Source organism: Hippopotamus amphibius, chromosome 4, assembly GCF_030028045.1.
Source record: "Hippopotamus amphibius kiboko isolate mHipAmp2 chromosome 4, mHipAmp2.hap2, whole genome shotgun sequence".
Taxonomy (NCBI): domain Eukaryota; kingdom Metazoa; phylum Chordata; class Mammalia; order Artiodactyla; family Hippopotamidae; genus Hippopotamus; species Hippopotamus amphibius.
This window is the reverse complement of record NC_080189.1, coordinates 123,717,884-123,744,870: the sequence shown is the minus strand read 5'-3', so window position 1 is coordinate 123,744,870 and position 26,987 is coordinate 123,717,884. Positions and strand designations below refer to the sequence as shown.

Here is a 26,987-nt window from a genome sequence, read left to right as displayed (position 1 = left end):
TGTCCACACAACAGTGTGTATGTAAATGTTCACAGCTGCAATATTTATAACAGCCAAAAGTGGAAGCAACCTACATGTCCACTAATTAGTGAATAAATTGTTTACCTGTGGATGTACTACGGAATACTACTCAGCAACAAAAAGGAACAAATCGCAATATAACATGGATGAATCTTGAAACTGTTAGGCCAAGTAAAAGCCTTCAGATACAAAAGGCTACATACTATAGGTTTCCATTTACATAGAATGCAAGAAAAGGCAATGCTCTAGTGAGAGAAATGTCAGTAGTTGGCTGGGGTCAAGGGTGGGGGAAGGATTAATTAATTTTAGGGTAAGGGAATTGTTCTGTATCTTGATTGTGGTAGAGGTTACATGATTGTTTGAAATTACTATTATTATTTTAATTTGTTTATTTGGTTGTGCTGGGTCTTAGTTGTGGCAGGCGGGCTCCTCAGTTGCAGCTCACCTGCTCTTTAGTTGCGGCATGTGGGCTCCCCAGTTGTGGCATGCATGTGGGATCCAGTTCCCTGACCAGGGATTGAACCCAGGCCCCCTGCATTGGGAGCGCAGAGCCCTAACCACTATGATACCAGGGAAGTCCCCTGAAATTATTACCATTCAGCAAATTTTCCACTTAAAGCAACTGTATGTAAATAATTTAAGATATAGGAGTCCTTGATTCTGACTGTAGGTCACAGGAATTAGAATAATGGAAAAAGGACTGGCCGTGTTGTCTAGAGACCTGTATTACAGGCTTGACTTGGCTTCTTAAGCATTATCTAATTTGCAATAATTCATTTAACCTTCCTGAGCTTCCACTCCAAATATAAAATAGCAAAAAACATACTGTCTTTGTCTTCCTCACAGGGACGTTCGTGAGGGCAAAGTTAAAAGGCTTTGGAGACTAAAATTCTGAGCTGTTAACCAGGAGCAGTGAGTAGCTAGCAGCATATCAGCAATCCCATCCAGGACAACTAGAACAGCTAGGCAAAATACAGGAATTATTTATTACTTTATAAATATGCATTAAATTTGTTAATTTATAAATTATTAAGTAATTATAAATTATTATCTCTGTAGGCAGCAGAAAGGTTCTGAGGTAACGAGAATTAAAGGGGCTAAGATTCCTGTGTTATCTTTTCTATTGCTGCTGTACCAACCAACCACAAACTGGGTGGCTTAAGACAACACATTGATCATCTCCCAGTTACACTGAGGTCTGAAAAGAGTCTCCCTGGGATAAAATAGATGTTGGCAGGGCTGTGTTTCTTTGTGGAGACTCTAGGGGAGAATCCATTTTCCAGCTCCTAGAAGCTACTGACATTCTTGGGCTTGTGGTCCTTTTCCTCCATCATCTTCAAAGCCAGCAATGCAGCATCTCTCCGACCCTTCTTCCATCATCACATCTCTCTCTGACCCCAGCAGCCAGGGAAGGTTCTCTACTTCTAAGGACTCATGTGATTAGAGTGGACCCATCCAGAGAATCCAGGATAATCTATCTCCCTGTATCAAGGTCTGTAATTCATTCACATCTGCAAAGACCCTTTTACCATGAAAGTAGTGTATTTACAGGTCTGGGGATTAGGATGTGGACATTCTGGGGGAGCCATTATTCTGTCTACCACAATTGTAGAGAAGGAAGAACCCCAGAGAGCCCCCTTTATCCTGAGAGCATTCTGAACTCCACCAAGAGCCTGAGAATTTGGGCATCTGCTAGTAGACACATAAATGAGCAGAGCGTTTATAACAGAGACTTGGGGCCCCTAAGTAAATGGCTAGTTTTCCTCTTAGCATATTTGATGAATATGGGATCTGTGTAGGTCAGAGTGCTAAAACCCTAAGTGGAAAGCCTCTGAAATGCAGAACACTGTTTTTCATCAGTTTTGTAAGCAGAGATTAAAATTTCAAATGGTTTTAGGAGGAAAGCCCTCATAGAATTTTTTTTTCTCTCTGTTGAAGATGGAGAATTTTAACAGTGAACTGGAATCCATAAAAAAGAATCAAATGGTTATTTTAGGACTATAAAAGTACAACACTTAAAATTAAGAACTCATAAGATGTGTTCAAAAGCAGAGTAGGGACTTTCCTGGTGGTGCAGTGGTTAAGAATCTGCCTGCTAATGGAGGGGACATGGGTTCAATCCTTGAGCTGGGAAGATCCCACGTGCCGCAGAGCAACTAAACCCGTGAGCCGCAACTACTGAGCCTGTGCTCTGGAGCTCACAAGCCACAACTAGTGAGTCCATGCATCAAGCCACCACAATGAGAAGCTCATGCACCTCAACAAAGAGTAGTCCCCACTTGCCACAACTAGAGAAAGCTTGCGAGCAGCAACAAAGACCCAATGCATGGGGTCAAAAATAAACAAATTTAAAAAAAAAGCAGACTAGACTGGTAAAAGGATAAGACTGGTAAATTAGAGAAGAGGTTGACAGAAAATATCTACACAGAAGTACAGAAATTTAAAAGAATGGGAAGATACAGAAATTAGAGATACATGGGATGCAATAAATGGTCTAAAATTTGTATAATACAGGAGAAGAGAGTCTAGGGAAAAACAATAGTGAAGAGTTAATAGATTTTCCAAAACTGATGAAAGTATCAACCTAAGATTCAAAGAGCTCTGTGAACCCCAAGCAAAATAGATACAAAGACAACCACACCAGGGCACATTACAAACTATTGAAAATCAAATAAAAAAGAGAAAATCATAAAAAGTTGTGTGGGGGAGGGGAACATATTACCTTCAGAGGAGATGTCAGTTGCACTGACAGCTGATTTCTCAGGAGAATCTATAAAAGCCAGGAGACAATTGAATGAAACTCTAAAAATGTCAAAATAAAATTTCTCCAAATTAGAATTCTATGTCCAGGGAAAAGAATTATTCAAAAATAAAAGGAGATCAAAAGGTATACATTAAATATGTGGAATTTTTAAATATATCAATTGTACCTTAGAAAAGCTTTAAAAAATGAAAGGAGAATAAATACATTTTCTCACCAATAGAAGCTGAGATGATTCATCACGAGAAATCATGGACTAAAAGAAAAAGAGTTCTTCAAGCAGGAGAAAAAAAAAAAATCCCACAAGGAAACATGGGATTTAAGGAAGAAATAAGGAGCAACAGGAATGGCAAATATGTAGGTAAACATATATGAATACTGACATATGCACTAATACTGATTTGTGGGGTTTATACGTGTGTAAAATTAAATACATGACAACAGTAACACAAAATACAGGAGGATGTTAATGACACTAAGGGGTTCTAAGGTTAACATTCTTGGAGAAGTAGAAAAAAGTAATAATTTTTGTATGACTGTAACAAGTTGAGGATGGATGTTGTGATTTCCAGGGTAACCACTAAAAGCGGAGTTCATATGTATCACATGGTAATAAAGAGAAAAAATGGCATACTTAAGCCTCCTTCTGTCCATAAAGTTGCAAAGAAAATGACTGAAACACTTTCAAAACTATTCAAGACTCTCAATTTGTAAAAAACACTCGAACTGCCATTAGCATGGGTGAAACCAAGTACCTGCTACCATGTGACCTAATTATTTTTTGGCATTTGATTTAGTCATTTTATAAAAGAGCAAACTGACAAGAAGCAAACGAATTTCAGCACATATTTTATTTGAACATTTTAATGTTTAACTTTGCAGCCACTTGTACTCATTATCACTGAAATCCAGCAAACTCCCGTTGAAACTCAGCGGCAGGCAGAGAGGTTGAAACCAGAATGTTCAAGACAGTCTAAAGTTGCACAGCTCATCCACAACCCTCCTCCTCACTGCCTCTTCCATGCTGGGACTGTGGATTACTCGAATCCCCTATTTTCCTTCCTCTTTTCCCTTGATCTCTCACCTATGTATGTCCATGAAGAACTTAACTGCAATGGAAAGTTCAGGGTAGTTTTGTAGGAATTTTTTGGTTTATCCATCAGCCTCCAAATGTCTCCAAAGAGTCATGCCCCTCTGGTCCAGGCAAAGCCCGCAGAAGTTGATTTAATGGAAATAGTTGCCCCTCTGTCATTCTGTGAAATTCCAGTCAAAGTCAGAGCCAGGGTTGAGCTGACTCCAGGTAGTAAGTTAGAGAAGGTGTGACTTGCCTGGTGCCAGCAGCAAACTTAGCCTGGTTTGATAGTTAAAAAAAAAACTAGCCATTCACATACATTATGAAGATTGAGTTTGGAAATGAGGGAGTGGCAAGAGAAGGGGGCCCCTGGAGATAGTCAGTGTTTCCCTGGCTTGAACTTGAGCGCCACACTGTTGATGCAAAATCTCTGACCAGTAGGCCCAGGTCCATCAGGAAACACATGGCCAAGGTGAGCTTCGCACTGCAAGGAGAGAAGCCTCTGTCATTTCTCAACTGGGACAAGGCTCTTTAGGTAAAACCAGACACATGAATCCCACATGGTCATCCCACTAGTCTTTGACATCAGTATGGGGAAAAGGTCTACTGTATCAGAATTCAATTAACAAACGAAAGGATGCAGAGCACAGTAGTGGTAAACAGCTCTCTACTTTATCAGTGAGAATGGGGGCAAGTGATTTAACTTAGGCCTTGATTTACTTGTCTATGAAATGGGGATGATAATTATACCTACGTAACAGAGCTGTTGTGATGACTCATTAATACAACTCATTTCAAGCACTAACACAATTCCTGGGTGAGTACTTGGTAATCTTGTAGCCAGTGTATTGTCATTGTTTTTTAATGAAGACAAGACTAAGCTATGTTTATCTGCTTACAAAACCAGAACGTTTGAGTACCCAAGGATATCAAAGTGAATCTGCTGTCTGGATTTAAGCCACTCTCTCCTACCAGGCTAGTGGGAGGAGTAATGCAATGTCACCTGTAGCACTGCTCTGCCTGTTGGTGACACGTGGCAGAGTGGGAAGGGGGTGGAGAGATGCCAGCCATGCTGGGCCTTCCTGCTGCCTCTCCCTGTGCGACAGAATGTGAAGGGCCAGCTCTCTCTTTCAGATCCTTGCTCTGCTCCCATCTCTGCAAGGAAAGGCATTCTCAGGTCTGCAGTGCCCAGAGTGATGGGAGAGAGGGACCAGCAGCAGCACAGGAGAAACCCAAACTGCTTGCATGACAAAAGCACTCCCGTGCGTGCGTAACACCAGATACACAAGGACAAGTGAGCTCTCTGCGACACTCGGGCAGCATCGTGGCGGGGGGAACAAAACACCCACCTGCTTGCAGACGACCTCCACGCGAACTGGTCCCAACGAGGTGTCCACACGTCTCAGGATCCCTGTGTTACTCTCGTCAGAGCCAGATGTCCCGTGAGCCTCGGAAAACGAAGGCCAGCCAGTGCCCGAGCAGTACTTTTTCTCAGAGCTGTGTTAGACATCATGACACTACAGCTGCAAAGACTGTTATTAACATACAAAGAGCATTTTGTGCCCCATCTCATTTTTCCACTGAGCATGGTTAGATTCCCACTGCCTCTGCCAGATTCCAAGGCCAGTTCCGTGAACAATCTGCCCACTGCATGCCCCCTAAAGATGCTGTCCCGTCACATCCAAGATTTCTTGTTCCTTTGATGTTGAAGGCATACCTCTCAATGCCAGACAAGGAATAAAAACATGAGGAGCTATATGAACTGTTGCATGTTAGGAAACAGAACAAATCTGTGTGTTCTAAATGTAGGAATGGGGGAAATCGAAAAGAAATAACAGTGATGGAAGATGTTAAGCATACCAGAGAAGCGTGAGACCTGATGAAACAGCCACAGGAACTTTGGGTTATCTAAATGCAAAGCCTGACTGCCTTCGGGGTTCAAGAGCTGCCTCTGCCACTTCTTAGGTGTGTGAAATTGGACAGGCTGCTTACTCTCCCCAAGCCTCAGTTTTCTCATCTGTAACATGGGGATAATCATATCTACGTTGTAGAGATGCTCTGAGAGTTTAAGGAGCTGTGCTGTGGAGCACGTGGCGATAAATTAGCCTGGGCACCCAGAGTCATCAGTGCAGTGCACTGACTTTCCTGGGGAAGCCCCACAGGGAGGAATGATGGTGGGGGTGGGGGGAGGAGCTGGCAAGAGGAGGAGGAGGAGGGCAACAAGCAAATCTACTCATGAGAGTAGAGTAAATCTACTCTCTTAGTGCATTGAAGATGAGCTTCCCCTTTTTTTCTAATTTTTTTTTTTGTGTGTGTGGCTGCGCCGGGATCTTAGTTTCCTGACTAGGGATTGAACCCATGCCCCCTGCAGTGGAAGCACAGAGTCCTAACCACTGGACCGCCAGGGAATTCCCTGAGCTCCCTTAAATTGCACTAGGAAAAAATTTTTTTAATTTTAAATGGCAGGGAAGTGGCTCTCCCTATCTGAGGACAAGAGACAAGAAATGAATTGTAAGTTCTGCAAAAAAACAAACAAAAACTGAGTAAAGAGGGGGGGAACATGGCAAATAATCAAATTCCTAGACCATGAGCACAGAAGGAAGTTCAGTTTAGAGCACAAACCCCAGCAGAAAGTCTAGTGTAAGACAGCAACTCTCAAACATTCTGGCCTTGGGACCCCTCTGTACTAAAAAATTATTGAGGATCTCTGAGAGCTTTTGTTTCCATGAGTTGTGTCTATTAATACTTAACAAATTAGAAATTCTAAGTGAGAATTTTAAAGACATTTATGCATTATTTTTAAAAATTATACATCCATTACATGCTAACATAAATAACCTATTTTTACAACAGATAATTCTATTTGCGAAACTGAAACAAACATTTAATGAGAAGAGTTGCACTGTTTTATAACTTTGAAAATCTCTTTAACATCTAGCTTAAAAAAATGACAATTGACTCTTCAGATGTGCTTGTGCATTCAATCTGCGGCAGTGTTGTCTTGACTGAAGTGTAGGAAGAGGATGTGGTCTCGTGGATACGCAGTTAGAAAAGGGAGCACCTTGAAGAGCCATGAAAAGATCCCAGGAACTCAGAGGTTGACTTCTGAGAGACTCAGGTGTGAATCCAGGCTGTCTGTTATATCTGTGCAACCTTGGCAAGTTATTTAATCTTGTAAAGGCCTGATCTACAGAATCATAATGGCATTGTTATTTCACAGAGTTGCTGAGAGGATTAACTGAGATGCTTTCTACACTTACAGTTTTTAGCATTGTGTCAGACACATGGTACCTAAGTCAGTAGCCATTATGTTTATTTATTTATTTATCTGTTTATTTATATTTATTTATTTGGTTGCATTGGGTCTTTGTTGCTGCACGCAGGCTTTCTCTTGTTGCAGTGAGCGGGGGCTACTCTTCGTTGCGATGCTTGGGCTTCTCACTGCGGTGGGTTCTCTTGTTGCAGAGCAGGGGCTCTAGGTGCGCGGGCTTCAGTAGTTGTGGTGCATGGGCTTAGTTGCTCTGTGGCATGTGGGATCTTCCTGGATCAGGGATCGAACCCGTGTCCCCTGCATTGGCAGGCAGATTCTTAACCACTGCGCCACTAGGGAAGTCCCAGTAGCTATTATTTTTTAAATATCATCATTATTATTAGTAACAGGTATCCATGAAATTTGAGCAGCTGTGGATCCAATTAGAAGTGTCTGCACATTCACACTGGGTTCTTTGCAACCCCTTTTCTTTTCCAAGGGTTCAAAAATATTCATCTGAGCCACTCTGGTCCAGGGAAAACATTTTAAGTATCTTTTAATCATAGCTTTTCCACCCTCAACATTATATATAAACTAGTGATCATTAAGGAATTCTCATGGAGAATTATGAATATAATAATTTTTTTAATGAATGAATCTAAGACTAATAAAAAGTCATTTAAAACGTTTTATGGGAAACAATAAACTTTTATTGATGCAATTAATAGAATCTAGAGATTTTACCAAGTAATATGAGAGGCCCACCATATATCATTTAAGAGTGAAAACTTAAACATTAAGGCCAATTAGAAATTGCAATATACATATTTAAATGATTAGCAGATTGTAAGGCCCTCCCTTGAGAAACTAAAACTATTCTGGATCATCTTTACTCATATACTCTTAGAGGTGTTTCTTTAGTTTTGTTATATGTTTATTTGCTTTGTTTTTGTCGCTGTTTCTGGAAATTCCACAGCCCCTAAACCAGCAGCAGAGGCACTAGGTGATAACTGACAACCCTCATGGTAGAAGAATTTCCATTCATTTGAAGGAATGGGAGCACACAGAAGGTGAACAATGTTACTTAGTTCCTATAACAGGTAGGATGTCAGGATATTCTGTAAAAGGGAACTAATATCGGGCTCTCAGTTTCCTTCTGTTCTAAGATTTATGCCCATGAAACGTGATCTCACAGATGTTATTAAACACTTCCAGAATTGGTGTGGGGGGGGAGAGGTGGGGAGGAAGGGGAGTAGAAGAAGCAGGAGCGGGGGCAAAGTCACATAATTCCAAAGTTAACAAAGTGACAGTCTGGAGTCCCCAGGGGAGTGATAACATCCTGAGAGCGCTCTTGGCCTGGAAACCCTGGATCAAATGTCTCTGAGTTGGAAGCTCAGCAGTGACTCCAGGACGTGTACCATATTGGTTTGGCATGAAGGGACGTGTGCAAGCAGCAAGGAGCCCAGTGGCCAAGAGGCAGTGGTCCCTCATCCACTTGATTCCTTAACTGTTCAGTTTTGGTTGACTTTTCATCTGGTTTTGACTCTGTACAAGCATTTGTAGGAATGTTTATTTCTTCTCTACTCCTGCTCTCTTACTGAGGCTGGAGACTGGGGACAGAGAGAGAGAGAGTGAAATTGAGAGGTCAAACAAGAATCCCTGGGCTGTCCACCCTCTTGAATGGGAGGCACCGTCAGGAATATAGTCTTCATTTATAGATTCTCATTAATTAGAAGAGGGTCTCAAGAGTTCCTCATTTTCAAAGACACATGCATGTGTATAGCTCAAAGTCTCATTGCTAACGTGTACCTGGTGCTTGGCATGTATCAGGCATTGCTCTGGTGCTTTCACATGTATTGACTCATAACTCAGTTAATCCTCCCACAGCTTTATGAATTCAGTACTACTAGTATGCTCATTTTACAGGTGGGGAAATCAAGGCACAGAGAGGTTAAGAAACTTGCCCAAGGTCACACAGCAATGAAGCCAGGATGTATATCTACAGACTTAACCACTTTACTATATTGTCTCTCCTATAAACAAATGCATCTTTAAGAGGAGTACCTTCTGGAACATAAAAGGTTCTTATGAATATATTGTTACATTTCTCAGTCTCAGCTGCAGCAGCAGCAGGAGAAAAAAAAAATGGAAGAAACTCAAAAGTCCTTAAGAAATGAAAATGGAAACTGCAACTAAAACTAAATGATTAAAAAGAAACAGATAGGTTGGCAGACCAGTAGGTCATTAAACTGGCCACTTGGTGAAAGGGCTTTTGAAGAACTGGCTGGTTTTCTCTTTAGTCTTGGCTGCTTTGGGGATGGTCGCTCAACTTCCTTAATTTGGACTAGCACTGTGCTAATACAGTAGCTACTGTTCACATGTGGCCTTTCAAGTTTAAATTATTTAAAAGGAAATAAAATTAAAAATTCAGTTTTTCAGCTGCACCAGCCACATTTCAAGTGCTCAACAGCCACATGTGATTGGTGGCCACCAAAGTGGATGGAGCAGACAGAACATTTCCATCGCTGTAGAAAGTTCTACTGGACAGAGCTTTTCTACTCTGCTCTCGGTTCCTCCCTGCCCCCCATTCTGTGACAGAGCCTGTGTGGGGAGGGGGGATGCTGGACTTTGGTTAGGAAAAGAGTGTCATCTTTACAGATGTAGAAACTGGAATACCAATGAAGTCAAAAAGCGGACTCAAATGTAGGAACATGCTCTTGCAAAGATGACCTCACATCTTTTGCCTTCATGGTGGAAAGAAGGAAACAGAACATCTGGCTGGTGACTGCAGAGTCACAAGGCGGTGCTTGATACTTTTACAACACGGTTCTTTGGCTAAAAGCAGGTTGGCCATCTCAAGGTCCCACTTCTCCCCTTTTAACCAAACCAAAGGTCAAAGAGTAACTAATGGTTCAGAAATATACACCCATTTTACCATTCCTAGCTTCCTCCAGGCCATCTTAGCCTGACTGCCATCTTTTTTTTTAAAAAAAGATTGATTTTTATTATTTATTGATTTATTTTTGGCCTGAGGCTTGCAGGATCTTAGTTCCCCAACCAGGGATCAAACCCCGGGCCCTCAGCAGTGAAAGCACAGAGTCCTAACCATTGGACCACCAGGGAATTCCCCTGACTGCCACCTTTGCTATCTCCTCACCAGCCAGTGACAGAGTGAATGAATCTGGGCAAAGGCCTGCCCTTCCATTAGCATGAAGGAAAATCAATCCTAATCGTTCCTCATCCTTGCAGGTGGGGTCTGGCTTTCCAAAGTCAGCCCACATTAGCAGCTGGCAGCCCAGCAAAGTCCAGTCTGCTCAAAGCCCGAAGCACATAATGAAGCATTGCCTAATGGAAGATCCACAGAGCTGGCTTGATTTATATTTTATTCTAAACCAATTTAGGGTTGATGCAAAAGAAAGGAAAACATCTTTGAAGTTCTGAAAACAGGACTTCAAAGATGTTTTCCTTTCTTCTTCATCGAATCTACTTTTTTGAGACTGTTTCCTGCATGTCTAAACAAAAAAGCCTTTGTTGAGAGATTGCAGACCCTGATTGACTTAAAAGAGACTTTGAAATCAAGGGACAATTAAATTTACTTTTAGCTACATAGAAGAGGGCATGGTATTCACTGCTGTCAAGCACTGTGGGGAATCTATCCTCATAAAATTCTACATTTCCCAAATTAAATTATAAACCCATTTTTCCCTGGGAGAGATACAGTTTTAATCACATGGCCAAGCAAATACCATTACGGTTTAGATGTCTTTAAATATTTTCCCAGGGGAAAAACTCGAATAGCTTTGTCTTAAGGTGCCCACCAAGTTTTTCTGTTTTTTGTTTTTTGCTATTTCTTGGGGATACAGAAAGAAAGAATATAGACTAAGAAGGTAATGCTCTAAACACTAGAAATAATCAAGACAGGCAAGAATCTTAAATGAACAGCACTCCTTATAGCAACCAGGTCAAATGAAAAGGGCAATTAAAAACATCATGAGTATGTATTTATCCAAGGCCTCAAGAGACAGAGCTGTATGAATTTAGAGGCTTACTCTCCTTCCGCACCTCTTGATCTTCATCTCACCTGAAGAGCGGGCTGTCACAGCACACACAGTGATACATTCCCGATTCCTTGTTATTCAGGTACATCCCACTGAAAGGCTGAAAGTAAATGAGATACACCATGTTCAGGGTTCTTATAACACCAGCAGGACATGATACAGCAGATCCAAATCCAAGATCAAGTCTCCCAATAAAGGAATTTTTGTACTAATTTGACAAAGTGCAAATATCACCGGAGAGAAAATTACAGCGTGCCCAGTGAAGTAGCCTGCAGGCTTGTTTACGACCGGCCTTTACTGTGCCAAATATTCAAATTATGACATTAATAATGCTTTGTATTTATATAGCACCTTTTATCCAAGAACATCAAAGCCTCTGAAAAAGCGAGAGAACGCGCCTCTGGATTGTGTAAGATCTCGGTCTCAATTTCAAAGGAGTTAATATTAATACAACAGGAAAATAGTCCACTGTCTAAAGGACTTTGAAATCTCCAATTAAAGACAGGATATAGAAACATAAAAAGCAAAGCGCAGTGAGATTGGAGCTGTGCCTTTAACACGCTTCACGTGGTGTTTAGGACACTGCATACTTAATAAATGCTAAATAATGAGCTAGGTTCTCCCAGTGCCTGAGTTACTACCTAGCTGAAATTATCACGTTAATTGTGGCCTAAGGAGTTTGCAGGTTCCGAGAGGAACACAAGGAGACTTGAGGCAATGAGTGAACCAAGACTAATATTTTTTGTAATATTTTTGTAAACTGATCTCACTGTCTGGGAAAAAAAAAAGAGAGAGAGACTATTTTTGCCCAATTCTTTTTGTCATCTCCTCTGTCAAAGGAATTTTAAGAAAAAGAAACTCTTGCACGAGCCTACTATGAAAATCCACAAGCAGTGGCTAGTGGCAGGTGCTGTCCCATTTTATGGAAGAGAAGCTGAGGCACAGGACGGGTCACCAAGTCCCAGAGCTGACTCACGAAACAAGAGGCCCCTTTGGCCCTCAGTAGACTTCCCACCTTGACAAATCTACAGGTCAAACACTCACATTCCCCATGGTAGGATTAACTGCATGTTTTCAGGGAGCTGCATAACGGACAATTTCAAATTAACCCACTGAGCCCACCATCTGGGCACACTTGGATGTTTTCCCGCTTTAAAAACCCTAAACTTGGCTGCAGACATCCTAACAGAGGTGAGCTGGTCTTTTTCTGGCCTGTCCCCTATGCTGGCACACGAATGGGCATGTGGAATGAAGAGGAAGTTTCGCGTCCCTCCCACCTGGGCTGATGAGATGCACACGCCAAAGGGCTACCCAGACCTGAAGCTGATCTAGAAAAGCCTACTCATGGGATCTGGACAGCCTGATAATATTCAAAATATAATTTTTCATTGTAGGGACAGTTGGACAGAGGAAATGACAGGAACTGGTAGCAGAGTAAGTTAAAAAAAAAAAAAGTCAAACATAAAAGAATCCTTAGCCGACATACTTTATGAAATGACCTCTCTCCTCTGCCTCCCTGCCTGATTTCTGCTGTCTGCCCTCTCACCCTTCCTCCGCAGTTTTATACAAGTCCTATCACTTATTTCGGGCCAAACTCACCTTCTATCTCACTTGTTCATTCCAGTATTTACTTGAAAACCTAGTGTGTATCCACTGCTGGGCTAGGTACTAAGGTTGCAAGATGGAAAAACAAAACAAACAAAACAAAACCAGCTGACGGTTCCTGCACTTGGAATTAGCTACCAAGTTGGGAAGAGACGTGAGCTGGCAGCTGTCACACCGGGTGACAGCAGCTCTGATGGAAAGGTTAGCAGGGAGTGAGGGTAGTATTAGTAAGGGGAGTTTTCACCAAGGCTTTCTGGAGCAGGTAATGCCTGAGATGAACAAGATCAGGGTTTTCTTTTTCTTTAACCTTTTATCAGCATTATTTTTCATTGCACGTCTGATTGGTGTTTATTACAGGAAAATGCCAAGACACTAAGCTGAGCCCTTAAGGATGAGTAAGAGTTAATCAGATAAAGAAATGGAGGAGTATTTCAGACAGAGCAGCCTGGGCTGGGCCCACGTGACAGAGCAGGGCAATGTGGAGAAGGGGCTGCAGGGAGGGCCAAATCGTAGCGGCTTTGATCAGACCATGCTAAAGAGTTTAAATGCCATTTTACTGAAAATGGAAAGCCATGGAAACTTTTAAACTGGGTGTGCACGTGATCAGAGCTGGTTTTTATCAATAGAAGGAGCACTTGACATGCACATGAAGAATGGATGGGAGTGGGGGCAGGAAGACATTGGAGACCAAGGGCCACCAATTCAGGCCTGGATTTAATTGTGGCAGGAGCAGTGGAAATAAAAAGATGATGATTGACTGAAGAATTATCTAGAAGAGAGAACTGAGATGACTGACTGCACAGGGATGGGGTCAGAGTCAGAGACAATGACTTTTAAGATACCCCCTCCCCTGGGTTTTCAAAGTCTGTCCTGAGGACTGAATGTTTGTGTACCCCCTCAAATTCAAGTTTAAGCCCTAATCCCTAATGTGATGGTGTTAGGAGGTAGGGCCTTTGAGAGGTGATGAGGTCATGAGGGTGAAGCCCTCAAGAATGGGATTAGTGCCCTTATAAGAAGAGATATGAAAGATATGACCTTTTTCTCCACCACAGGAGGACACGGCAAGAAGGTGGTCATCTGCAAACCAGGAAGAGTCCTTATCAGGAAACGAATTGGCTGGCTCCTTGATCTTGGATTTCTCAGCCTCCAGATCCGTGAGAAACGAATGTTTGTTGTTTAAGCCCCCCAGTCTGTGGCATCCTGCTACTGTAACCAGTACTGACTAAGACAGTCTGCACCAATGCGAGTTCTCTCTTCTTTTATATTTTCAATATTAAATACCTTGGAAGGTAGTAGCATCTGTTGGAAGCAGACACACCCAAAAGGAATGATTTGCAGATAATTTCACGCAGGACTATTTACAAACACAGGGACAGGGCTGATGGAGACCAGCAAGGGGAGGTAAAGCACCCCCGGGCCAGTGACTGAGAACACATTACCCTACTGGCCTGTGGGATGCAGAGCGGGCAGGACCTGTGAGGCTGTAGCTGGAGTGGAAGGCTGCTTGCAGGAGCTGCAACCTGCATGGGAGGAACACAGCCTCAAGGGAACCCTGGATGCCTGCTTCTCTACTGTGCCCTCTGATCTTGCTGTCATCTCCCAGGGGCCAAACTCAATCCGGAGCAGAGGTTAAGGGAGCTGGTTAGTCTTCCCAGAGCTCAGAGCAGAGTGAGGCATGTGGATAGTGGATCTGGAAGGCAAAAAGTGACCTGCATAAAACCTACCTTCTCTTGATAATTTGACTTTTAGTTACTGTTGACCAGGCTGTAAACCCCTTCTGCATACCTAGCAGAGTGCTAGCAGATTACTGCTGCCCGATAAAAAGCATGTGCAACTGAATTTTGAGTCACCAAATAGAAAGCTGAGGTTCTGCAACGTTCTAAAAAGTTAAATGTGGAAATGCATCCACTGAAAGGTATTGATAACATTACTTAACATAATGGATGATGCTCGTGTTGTCAAATGGCCAAATGCACAGAGTATATGACACCATCTGTCTGAGAATCCCACATATTTATTCTCCTAAACATCTGGCAGCTCATCTCCAGGCCGCCGTCTCCAGCTCCACACCCTGCGTGGCTCTGTCCCTCAGATCAGGGCTGGCTCACAATGCTCTGGGAACACACACAACTGCACAGACTCAAGTGAGGCTCCCCTGTGCTATCTGCATGATGGCTAATGTAAGTCTCTTTCCCAGCGAAGCCATTATTAAAATCCCGCCCACAAGAAGTTTTCAAAAATACCAGTATTTCACCAGAATCTATTGGGATCTGGTGGCCTGTCTAATGCCTTTAGCACTGGCAGCAAAGTTGAGGGTGAGCCCATGGTTATATGGCTACAGCACATGGACAGCTTACCTGAATTTTGCAGGGACTGCTAAATTCAGATATAAATATTCTACAACTTGAAACCGCCATGCTGTGGTCCACTCTGTGTGGTGTGCTTCACCAATGAAAATATCTAATAACCTGGTTCAATAGCTATATTCCAGTGGTCACATTTGGGCCTAAGACAGACTACTTGTTGGGAAATGCAGTGCAGTAAAAATGGACCTGTAGTGAAGAACCAGTGAGGGCTGTTCTCTCAGGAAATGGGAGAAAGCAGAGATTACTGAAGGCAGTTTCAATAATGTGTCCCCCTCTTGGCCTGCAGTCATTTGACAGTCACAACAGGTTATTTTTTGAGCACCTACTGTCTGCAGGCACCATGTTATGTGCTAGGGATATACCAAGGATGGCAAGTGCTGAGAAGGGAAAGTACTGGTAAAAGCAAACCTAGCTCGGGGCTGAGGAAAGGCTTCCCTGTAGGATGGAGATTGGCTCTGAGGGCTGAAAGGTAGTTCTTGAATGAGCTGGGGGTGGGGGGGAGGCAGGGGGGGGTTGCCAGGAAGGACACAGCGTAAGAGGGCCTAAAGAGACGGGAAGCCCAGGGTCTGAGAGCTGAAAGAGGACAGTGTGGCCTGAGTGCAGCGATTAAGAGGAAAAGTGGCCGGATCTGAGGATGGGGGTGGGAGGTAGGGGCCAGAGCCTTTAGGGCCTTATTAGCCACTTTTAAACTTTTCTCTTTACTTTGAAAGCAGTGGGAAGCCACTGAAGAATTTCAAGCAGGGGGTGATGTGGTCAGATCTGTTTTCAAAAGATCTCTTTGGTGGCCAGGCGGAGAATGGCGAGGTGAGGAGCAAGGACAGCTGTGAGGAGAGCAGCTGGAGGTGACTGCACATAAGCCGGGGCTGGTGGGAGCCTGGACCAGCCTGCAGGCGAGAGCAGTGGCGAGAAGCAGAGTGATGGGAGGGTCATTCAGGAGGCAGAATGGGTGGATAAGGCAACACAGGGCAGTGTGTCAGAGGAAGGCTTCTGGTTTGCACAACTGGATATTCTCGGAGAAGGAGAATGATGAAAGGCACCAGATTCGTAGAGCAGATGATGGGTTAGTTATGTAGTGAGATGGATTCCAGTCTGTCCTGCCCCACGCCCAACACATCTACTCAGAAACTGTCAACAAGCGTAGCTTACCGGTTCCGTCCCTTTTTCTCTCGTGACATGGAATTGCTCTGGAGTCAACTTCTTCTGCCACTCACTCTTGGAGAGGGCCGGCTCCTGCTTTGTAAGAGACCCTGTATTGTTAAATAGGAATTAAAAATAATTAAAACAGCAAGGCACAGAGTGCTTAGGTTGACTGCCTTGGATGCGTCTAAGAAAATTTAGTTATTTCCTCAAAGAATTAGTCATGCCCTCACTACAAATATTTATATTTTCAATTGTTTTTCATATTTCATTGCATCGTTTAGGATCTCAAAATAACTACTGTATAAGAACTTATTTACTTTAATAGCAATGTTTGGCAAATTGCAAATTTTAAGGTGGGTGCTATTGACTTTCAAATGATGTCTCTGATCAAGTTAAGGATTTTTATATATTTCTATATTATTAAAATATATTTTGCTTGAAAAAAAAAAACAAAAACCAGCAAGGCAAAATGATCTTTTCTTCCTTAGCCTCTCTCCTAAAGTGCACCATCTCCCAGTAGAACATGCCACCCTTTCCCTCCCCCTCCCACCCCTTCTTCACAGAAACCAGAAAGCTCAGGTACAAAATGCTTTAATTGACTTATTAGTTTAATAAGAAACGAGTAGTAAGTAGAGAGCCAGTTTTCCAGTCCCGCTGGGGCACAGATGCTAAAAAGGCAGCTGAAATATGAAATAAGGTAGAATAAATTCTGCTCGGGTCGCTAAGGGTAGAAATTGATCCTTTTCCCATTACTACGTTCAAAGGAGTATTTCTTGTCAGGATACAGCTGGGAGTAGCTGAGCGACTGGAGAGAAAAGACCGTGGAGCGAGGGGGTTATTAAGCCCCTCTTCCTTGCTGATTTATAAAGATCTCTCTGATTTTGTTTGTCAAGGGAGGTCTTTATTAAAAATTCTTCTTGTGTGGAAAAAAGAAGAGACTCCTATAGCGCATACTCCTGAAAGGGAAACTGAGACCTACCATAATCTATTACCCTGCTTCATGGTTTTTGTCCACTTGTCTTCTCTCTCCTGCTCCCTTCAGCTCCTATCTTACTACTTTTATTCCAGTGAGTGTAAACAAAGAAACTAGGACAATACTCTCTTTAGCCAAAGTGGGGTAGGAAGCCTGACATATATTATAATAAGTCATTTTAATCATCCAGCATTAAGAATATGAAAACATCTTATCATCTATACACCTCAGCTTGCAAAGAAAACAGAGGCCCAAAGCATTAGTAACTTGACCACAGCACTGAAGATGAAATGTTCATACCTATGATGTCACCACCCACATATCAAATGTGAGAAAATCATATCTGAATTTTTGGTTACAAAAAAGAAAGTTCCAAATAATCTCTCAGCCAGAAAAGACGTGTATCTTCATCACCAGTTCATAATACTGCACAATATGGTATTTCCAGTATTATATGTTGTTGACTGCTTATGGTTGTCTACATTTTAAGGATTTTTATCTGTTAAATATATTAGAATATATATTTGTTCAATGTGACATACTACCCTCAAGATAAATTCCAGACTCCTTAATGTGACTTCCAAGGCTCCTCGTGGTTGGCCCTGCTTACCACTCACAACTCCTCCCTTCCACTGTGCTCCAGTCCCTCTCAACTGTGGTCCTCTGAGTCCCCCCAGAACACATCATGGTTTGTTTAGCTCTTTACTTGTTGATAAGATGGAGTGAAGATTTCTAAGATCCTTACGTGCCAGGATGGAAACCAAAGTCTCCAATCTCTGGTCTCAGTTTACATGTTATCTTCTCCAAGAAACATTCCCTGACGCCCAAGTCTGGGTTGCAAGCTCCTCCTCTGGGTTGTCACAGCCCTCAGTGCTTCCATGATAGACATGACGATCATAGGTTAATCTGTCTGGATGTCTCATTCAGCTAGAAGCTGAAAGTCTAAAAAAACTGTGTTCAGTGTATCCCTGTCAGTGCCTTGGCATTGCATAAATATTCATTTCTTCATTCATTTGGTCATATTTACGGAGCACCTACTATATGCCAGACACTATTCTAGATGCTGGGGATACAGAGGTAAAGAAAACAGACAAGAATCACTGCCCTTATGGAGTTGAGGTCAAGTAACTAAATAAAAATATACAACTTTAGATGATTTTTTTCAAAAATCACAAAGGAGATTAGAGAGTGTGCAGATGTATGTGTATGTATCTATGTGTGTGTATACACACACAATTTTTTAAAATTAATTTTATTTTTTATTTATTTTTGGCTGCATTGGGTCTTCGTTGCTGCATGTGGGCTTTCTGTAGTTGTGGAGAGCGGGGGCTACCCATCATTGTGGTGCCTGGGCTTCTCATTGTGGTGACTTCTTTTGTTGTGGAGCATGGGCTCTAGGTGTGAGGGCTTCAGTAGCTGCAGCACTCAGGCTCAACAGTTGTGGCTCACGAGCTCTAGAATGCAGGCTCAGTAGTTGTGGCACATGGGCTTAGTTGCTTCGTGGGACGTGAAATCTTCCTGGACCAGGGATCGAACCCATGTCCCCTGCATTGGCAGGCGGATTCTTAACTACTGTACCACCAGGGAAGCCCCCAACGCACAATTTAAAATAGTGAGGGAAGACCTTATTAAGAAGGCAACATTTCAGCCTTCTGAAATGAGCAAACACACAATGTGAATACCTGCGAGAAGAGCACTGCAGGCGAGAGGAGCAACAGGCTGGGTGTTCCTGGCACATCTGATGAACAGCAAGGAGGCCAGAGTGACTGGGGTGGAGTCAGCAGGGAAGGTAAGTAGAAGTGAGAGCAGACAGGTAATGGGGGCTAGATCATTTAGGGCCTTGAAGGCTATTGTAAAGACACTGGCTTTTGTTCTGAGTGAGTTTGGAAGTCACTGGAAGGTTAGCAGTGGCATGACATGATCTAACATATTTTAAACAGGATTAGTGGTAGGTATACTAGATAAAAAATCTGAAGCAGGGTAAAGTCTGAAGCAGGGGAACCATTACAGAGGCTACTGTAATCTGGCTGAGAGGTGGAGGCCTGGATCTGGGTGGCAGCAGGAGAGCAGCTTAGAAGTAGTGAGACCTGGACACAGCCTGACGGTAGAGCTGGGGGATCTGCTGATGGGTCAGATGTGGAGATGAGAGAAAGCAAAGGGTCAAGGGTCACGTACCACAGCTTTTGGGCTCTGGAAGATGGGGAAGGCTACATGGACTAGGTTTGGAAACTTGGTTTTCAATTTGTTAACTTTAAAAATGCCAATTAGATATTCAAGTGGAGATGTCAAGCAAGCAGCTGGATATATGGATTTAGAGTTCCAAGAGAGGTCTAAGATGAAAACATAACTTTGGGACTCCTCAGCCTTAAGATGTTATTTATCTTGGGGACTGGAAGATCCCAAGTCAGTGAGTGTAGACAGGAGAGAGAGTCCTAAGGGCTGGACTGTGAGGTTCTCCATGATATAGAGGTTGAAGAAATGTGAACAAGCAGAGAGGTGGGAAGGAACTGCAAGAACGCAGTGTCCCAGTGAGACGGAGCATGACCCTATGATCCTTGCCCCCCATGTCCTCGGCCTGCCTTTTGTCTGTGGAAATACTTTAGCCAAAGAATAAATTTGATTAGAGAAGTGAGAAAATGCAGAAACAAAGGAAAACAGTCAAATGAGACCAAATAATAATAGGTTAGTCATTAAGCAAAGTCAAGGACCTTTAGTTCCTTCTCAAGGACCTTTGAGCTGTCTTGTAGATAGTGACACCTCCACCAGGTGGAAGAAGTTAACTACATGATGACCAGACTGTAGCCATGACATAAGCTGCCACAATTCCAAGAGCTGGCCTCAAAGAAATGGGAACAAATCGACCATGAAACTGATGATTAACTGTACTTAAAACAATCATGATGACACTGATCAGACCACCGCATGACCAGTTTCAAGATGACAGTCAGAGCTGACTGTGCTGTTTCTGCATGTAGCCCCTTCCCTCCATCTATAAAAGCTCTTGCCCACTAATTGTCAGTGGGGGGAGTCGTCCTTTGGACAGGAGTCTGCCCCCTCCCCTGCCAGGATGCCGGCCTCCAAAATAAAGCAAACCTTCCTTTCCACCAACCTTGCCTCTTCAGTGGCTTTTGAGCTGCGACAAGCCAGATCCCACTTTAGGTACAGTTTTTAGCTCCCAACGTGGGGATCTTGCGCTCTCGCGATACCTGGCTCCTGAGGATTTCCCTGAACAGAGCCGCCGCCATGACGACGCAAAGGGGTGGGTGTGAGGAGCGGCTGCTCCTGGCTCGCTGTCCCCGAGGGGGATTTGGGGGGACGTTCCTGGCAGCTGCTGAAACCATTTGTTTCGGGGATCCTCCCTGTTTCTCCCCTGCTCGGCACTGGCTGTCAACGTATGTCTTTCCTCGGTGGAACGGAAACATCCCTCTGGAGAAGCTGACGAGCTCCAAGACCGAGTAAGTCCACCAGTGTGCAGCCGGGCTAACTTCTCTTTTGAGCACGAAGTGCTATTTGGGTATTTTGCCAATTGGTTCTGATGTGTCTCTACCATTGAGGGCCGTTTGTGTTGGAGAAGCGTTTGTTTGGGACTCCATATGGGTCACTTTTTATTTATTTATTGGCTGCGTTGGGTCTTCATTGCTGTGCACCGGCTTTCTCTAGTTGTGGAGAGCGGGGGCTACTCTTCATTTTGGTGCATGGGCTTCTCATTGTGGTGGCTTCTCTTGTTGTGGAGCACCGGTTCTAGGCGCGTGGGCTTCAGCAGTTGTGGCCCATGGGGCTCAGTAGTTGTGGTGCACAGGTTCAGTTGTTCCGTGGCATGTGGGATCTTCCTGGCCCAGGGGTTGAATCCATGTCCCCTGCACTGGCAGGTGGATTCTTAACCACTGCGCCACCAGGGAAGTCCCTGGGTCACTGTCTTTGAGGATTGTGACAGTTCTGTCTTCTGGTGTATGAGAGTATATTTCATTTGTGTGATTGGTATCTTTGTTGTCTTTTGTAAAATGGGAAGTTCAGGTTCAATTCATTAGCAAAATTTTAGCTAAGAGAATATGACTAAAGAAAAGGAAAGATAATTTTCTAAGCAATATATGACAACAGTATTCTTTATACTCTGGAAAAAATTAAGATGAAATTCTTGAAATTCCCAAACTGGTTCTTTTTGCATATGCAGTTAGAGAAAGCTAGCTTGATAAAATATTGTTTTCAGAATTCTGACCCTGAGAGAACAAAAATATGCGTCGGAGAAAGCTTGAAGTTAACTCTTATCGTGTCCTTGAAATACAAACACAGCCCACTTTGCTTGAGACTTCAGCCTTGGCTTAATTAGTAGAACTTTAAAAGATATTTGGGTTTATTAAACATGTATCTTGTACCACATTAAAGAGAAATTATGCTATGAGAAAAATGTAAGTTTTTAGAGGTTATGGAATATGTGCTTAAATTTGCTGATCAGTAAATGCTGGTGTAACAGTTCAATTACTTGTTTCTTGATTTTGTTAAGGCTTTTAAGGGTTAAAAACTGTAATATGTAGTTAAAGCTACTAAAAATGATAAGGGAAGCATTTCAGTGTGTAAAGCAAGTAGGATATGTGTTGTCGGCGAGAGAAGGTATAAAGAATGGAGATATTTTTGTTGAGGAAAAATGATGATAATAATTTTCTCCTAGAGTTGGTTGTTTTTGGATGGAGGAAAAATAAGGGACAAATCATATGGATATGAAAAGTGAGAAAAGGTTTGTGAAAAAAGGGAACTTTGAGAAAAGAATTTTGTATGTTGAAAGAGTGATTAAGATTAGATTGGATTTAATTACATAAATGAACTTTATTATTAATAGTAAGCTGGTACAAAACTGGAATTTGGTTTTCTTTCTCCCTGTTAAGAGAACAAAATTTTCCAGGAATATTGAGGTGCTTTTGATAACAGATTTTAAGTTTCTTTCAAGCTAACTATGAGTATTCCAAAGGGCCCCTAGGCAGCCAGAAGAAATATTAAAGGAACTAGGATTATTTGGTATGGAAAACATTTGATAACTTTCAGATCATACTGCTGAACTGGGTAAGAAATTTAAAGAGTTCTAATGGAAAGCTACTGTTTTGCTTCAAACCATATTTTTGACCCCAATGTTCTGGATGGAAAAAATTGTCTAGTGAAGTTATCACAGAGTATAATTAGTTATGATGTGTATCACTGCTGGCTTTAAGTTTATTGTTAAAAGCACATGTACAATGCTCCTGTTACAACTGAGTATAAGTGGTAAAATGTATAGCCTATAAAATGTTTCTCCATTAGCACACCTCTATACTTGTCTGTTACCTCTGATTAGTTTTCCGGCAAGGTGGATACCTAGGCCAACATATAAACAAGGCCCCAAGTCCACAACACAGGGTTAAATATAGCTATACTTTTAACCTTTCCATTTATTTATATAATTGTAACTAATGCTTATTGTATGTCTACTAAGCACCAATATTGTCATAAAACATTTTCAGTTTTTGTTTTTTCATTTATTCTGTACAACACCCCTACTATTATCATTAACCTTATTTTATAAAAGAAAAAAAACAGGTTTACGCTTACCAAGTTCAAAACGTGCCCAAGGCCAGTGAGTGACACTGTCAACACTGAAACTCCCTTAACCACAAAACTATTACCTGCCCATAATTCTTAGTGGTTGCCTACTAGTCTGTTGAATTGAACTTTCATGGTTTACTTAAGCATTCCTTAACTGATGAAATTTGGGTTATAGCCAGTTTCTAGTTCTTAAGAGTAGTGCTGTTAAAGACATCTCTGCACACATAACTTGTTCTTCTTTTGAATTATTTTCTTAGAATAAATTCCCAGGAGGGGGTGTCTGATAAGTTAGCAGTTCCTGTACTGGTGTCTGGCCAAATTTGAACATTGTTGGAGAACCTCAGATTCCAGCAGTTCATTAGGCTGTTTCCGACAGCACCAAGTACAAACATGAAGGACAAATTTCCGCTGAAACCACCACCCTTATAAAGGGGAATGAGAGCTCCAGCCAACAACTGTGATGTTTCCATCACTTGTGGTTCTCGGGAAACCAGCGCTTGGCACAGAACGAATATCAGATGGGCTGACTGGAGACACCAAGGGGTCTGAGGGCCAAGGCCTCAAGTCATGTTGGATCAGCCTTCCACTGCACAGAGCCAGGGCTTTTATTTAACACTACATTTTGAAAATTTCCGGGGATAAGAATAATTCCAAGTGACTGGGTACATGTGCAGCACACTTATGTATCTTTAAACGTCTTCAATGCTCACGTAACAAACGGATTCAGAGGAGGGATGTCTGGGCAGTTGCCCACAAAGCCAACAGACCTGAAAAACAGTGCCAGCTGACACAGGTCTCCTCAGGTGACTCCGTACTAAAGGATGAAATGTAAAAGTGCCGCAATCCCACAGAGCAGCCAAAGGCGTTTTGTGGAAAATACACACACTTTTCCCTGGTCTGTATCACAGCCATTGACTAACGATGGTTATCAGGTTAAAGGTGGAATGGATTATTAGCTCACACGTTTACCTGGGTCCTGGAAACACAGAAATAGAGCAGGTCAGGAAGCAGATCCACAGGCAGGCAAAGTCTGAACTGCCTGCTTCTCAGACGCGAAAAGCAGCAGACGTTACTGGGGGCGGGACGGGGGGGAGACAGTGTCAGAGCAGAGGCCCTTGCAGCGGGGAGCGCGCGGGCTGGGCTGCTCACCCAACACCGCTGTCCTTCACCTGGAGGCCTGGCTCCTAAGCACATATGATGCAAAAAAAAAAAAAAAACAAGAAAAAAAAAGTGTGTGCACGTTTGGAGAGAGGACCTGTACCTTTCCACAGATCCTCACAGGGGTCAGTGACACCCCCGCCCACGCCCCTGCAAGTTTACAACCCGCTGTCCCAGGCGGCAGGAGGTGGGTGGGCGGGGACGCCCCCAAGAAGCATCCCGAGAAAGGAAGCGCCAGGTCCAGAACCAGCAGGCGGGCCCCCAAGTCCCGGCAAGTGAAGGGAAACCGAAAGCCGGGAGGTGGCAGCGGGGCTTGCGAAGCCCGCGTCCTACCTGCATCCCGGGGGCCGGTACTCCCGCCGCGGCCGCCGCCGTCGGCTCTGCCCCGCACCGCCCACCAGGGCGCCTCTCGGAAGGGCAGGCCCCTGAGGGCGCGGAGAAGGCGCGCCATGACGCTATACGCTGCCCCATGACGCTGTACGCTGTCGTGGCGAGCCGCTGCCTCAGGCCCCGCCCACGCACGCAGGCTCCCGCCCACAGACGACCAGGAGCAACGGTCCACCGGCCCCGCCCACGTCTTCGAGACTCGGCTCCGCCTCCTCCCCACTTTCCCTTCCTGTTCCCTCTGCAGCCGCCACACCGCTCTGCGCTCTTTACCGCACTCCTCTTCCCGGGTTCCTGTTCTTAACCGCTTCCTGCTCCTGCCCCTACCGTCTGCCCTTGGCCTTCCTTGGCCGCCTCCTCCCATGTACCTGCCTGCCTCCCTGCGCTCCTCCCCCAAACCCCTCCCTGCCTCTCCCCTTGCTTCTCCTCCCTTGGTCTCCCTCACACCACCCATTCCCACTCTACTCCCCACCCCCACACCCCCATCCCACCAATCTGTTTTAGTTTGCATTTTCTAGAATTGTTTCTAAAATTGTTTAGAATTGTTTATAAATGGAACTATAGTTTGCATTTTCTTGAGTTGCATGTAAGTGGAACCATTTTTTATTTTGTCTGTCTTCTTTCACTCAGATTAACTATTTTGACAGTCCTTCCTGCTCTTGCGTGTAACTGTTCATTTCTTGTTAATGCTGAGTACTATTCCATCTATATACTACATGTATAGAGATACCAATGTATTTATGTAGTCATCTGTTGACAGACACGTATATTGTTCCCAATTTTTCCTTACTAGAAATAAAGCTGCTGGGAACCTTTCTGTACAAATCCTTGTGTTACCGACCAGGGTTCTTAGACTCCTTAATCAGTAGAAATTGATAAGAGGTCAGACAAGAAATTAAGGCAAGGCTTATTGGGACTCATGCTGCAGCATGAAGGAGGGAAAACAAGTAACGCGTTCCCTTGCTCTTTTCCTGAGGTGTGGCAAGCTGGTCCCTTACATGAGGTGAGAGTAGGGGGCCGGTCCAGAGTTGTGCTGGAGGGATGACTTGGGTGGTCTTGCCCATCCCTTTGGTGGTGCTGTATGCAGGGTGCATGCGCAGTACCCTGCTTTTTGCTCCCAGCGCCTCAGAAGTGGCAGTTGTGTTTTTGGTCTTTTTGTATCCTGTTGTTCACAGTTTGCCCCAATTAGCAGTTATTTTTAGTCCCTTATAGTTTCTTTGTATTTTGTTGCTGGAGGAGACGTTTGTCCAGGTGCAAGCACTGCAGCAAAGGGTCCCAGATCCGAGCCTGTCTTATGTATATGGACAAGTGCTTTCCTTTCTCTTGGGAAAATAACTGTACGTGGAATGGCTAGGTCATAAGTAACTGTTTAAAACTACCAAAATGTTTTCCAAAGTGGTTGTTTCCCCTTCCATTCTGGGGAGGGCACTAGCTTTATAGAGTCCACCAATGTGCTTCTCTTCCAGAAACACCCTCACAGATAAACCCAAATAATGTTTAACCAGTTATCTGTTTAATCAGGTATCTGGTGGCCCAGTCAAATTGACCCATAAAATTTACCTTCACAGTCGCAAATTGCAAGAATAAAGAGGAAACAACAAGGGGAGCACTGTAATAACCTAGAAACGTTTGCTATTATGAATGTAAGGAAAATTAACACTATATGGGCAATGCTTAGGTCTGAGTGGATAGCTGGTTGAAGGATATGAACAGATGGTTTGTACAAGGCAAAGTACAAATAGTAAAGAAACACTTGGGAAAATATTTAGCTTTCCTAATAATTAAAGAATTGCAAATTACAAGAGCCCAGTACACTACCTCCTATATGTTAAATTAATAGATTTTTTTAAACCAAAGTTAACAGTGCTTTGGAGACTAGGGTACACTCATGCATTGTTTGTAGAGATAGTGGCATAATTTTTCTGGAAAGAAATCTGACAACATGTACCAAGCATCAGAGAATTCATTATATCTTTCCACGTGGCAAATCTGCTCTGGGGAGCAAATCCCAAGGAAAGAATTCAATAAGGGGAAACACTCAATTTTTGCAAAGATGTTTATGCTTTTCATAATATTCTAAAATTATTAGCAGCAAATAGCTAAGTAAATCTTGACAAAGTAATACAATGAAGCATTATATAGCCATTAAAACTTCAAATATGAAGATTACTTGGATTTATGGAATGATCCATATGAAATAATGTAAACGGGAAAAAGTAGAACACAAAATACGAGTAGTTAATACTTAAGAATATGTAAAGATATGCACTGTGAAACTGATCTAAAGCATAACATTTTGGAAGAAAACTTTTGGTGAAAGGTTTTTTATTTTTTGGTATTTTTCTCTTCAAATGATTTTTTTAATTTCACCAATTTTTCATATTCCTTTTAGATAAATTAGAAAATAGAAGTATACACAAGACAATTCTTGAACACTCTGTTAGAAATTATTACTGAGAATATTTTGATGTGTATTCTTTCAATCTTTTTCACACATATTGTAGTTGATATGTTTTAATTACTTCCCATCTCCCTGAACTATACTTTCTTTTTTTTTTTTGAAAAGTACACTCCTGCCCCAATTCCCCATTCTTAATTATATGGTTTAGATGGGCTGGATCTAGAGCA

At 42.9% G+C, this 26,987-nt stretch overlaps 1 protein-coding gene across 6 annotated transcripts in view; it reads right to left on the bottom strand.

Annotated features, from left to right (window-relative positions):
- MSRB2 (methionine sulfoxide reductase B2) overlaps positions 1-24,437 on the bottom strand; it is a 29,839-nt gene extending 5,402 nt beyond the window's left edge. For 3 of the 6 annotated variants that reach the window (XM_057732459.1, XM_057732461.1, XM_057732463.1), the window contains exons 1-5: positions 23,585-23,778; positions 16,280-16,380; positions 11,186-11,262; positions 5,204-5,351; positions 2,744-2,791 (exon numbers count right to left, since the gene is read on the bottom strand). In XM_057732459.1, coding sequence (XP_057588442.1) covers positions 2,744-2,791; positions 5,204-5,351; positions 11,186-11,262; positions 16,280-16,380; positions 23,585-23,729 — 519 coding nt within the window. In that variant the 5' untranslated portion in view covers positions 23,730-23,778. Of the gene's footprint in view, positions 1-2,743; positions 2,792-3,597; positions 4,339-5,203; positions 5,352-11,185; positions 11,263-16,279; positions 16,381-23,584; positions 23,779-24,308 lie in introns of those variants that run through there. The other 3 variants (XM_057732460.1, XM_057732464.1, XM_057732462.1) reach the window with 3 other exon arrangements.
- Positions 24,438-26,987: the final 2,550 nt, after the last annotated feature.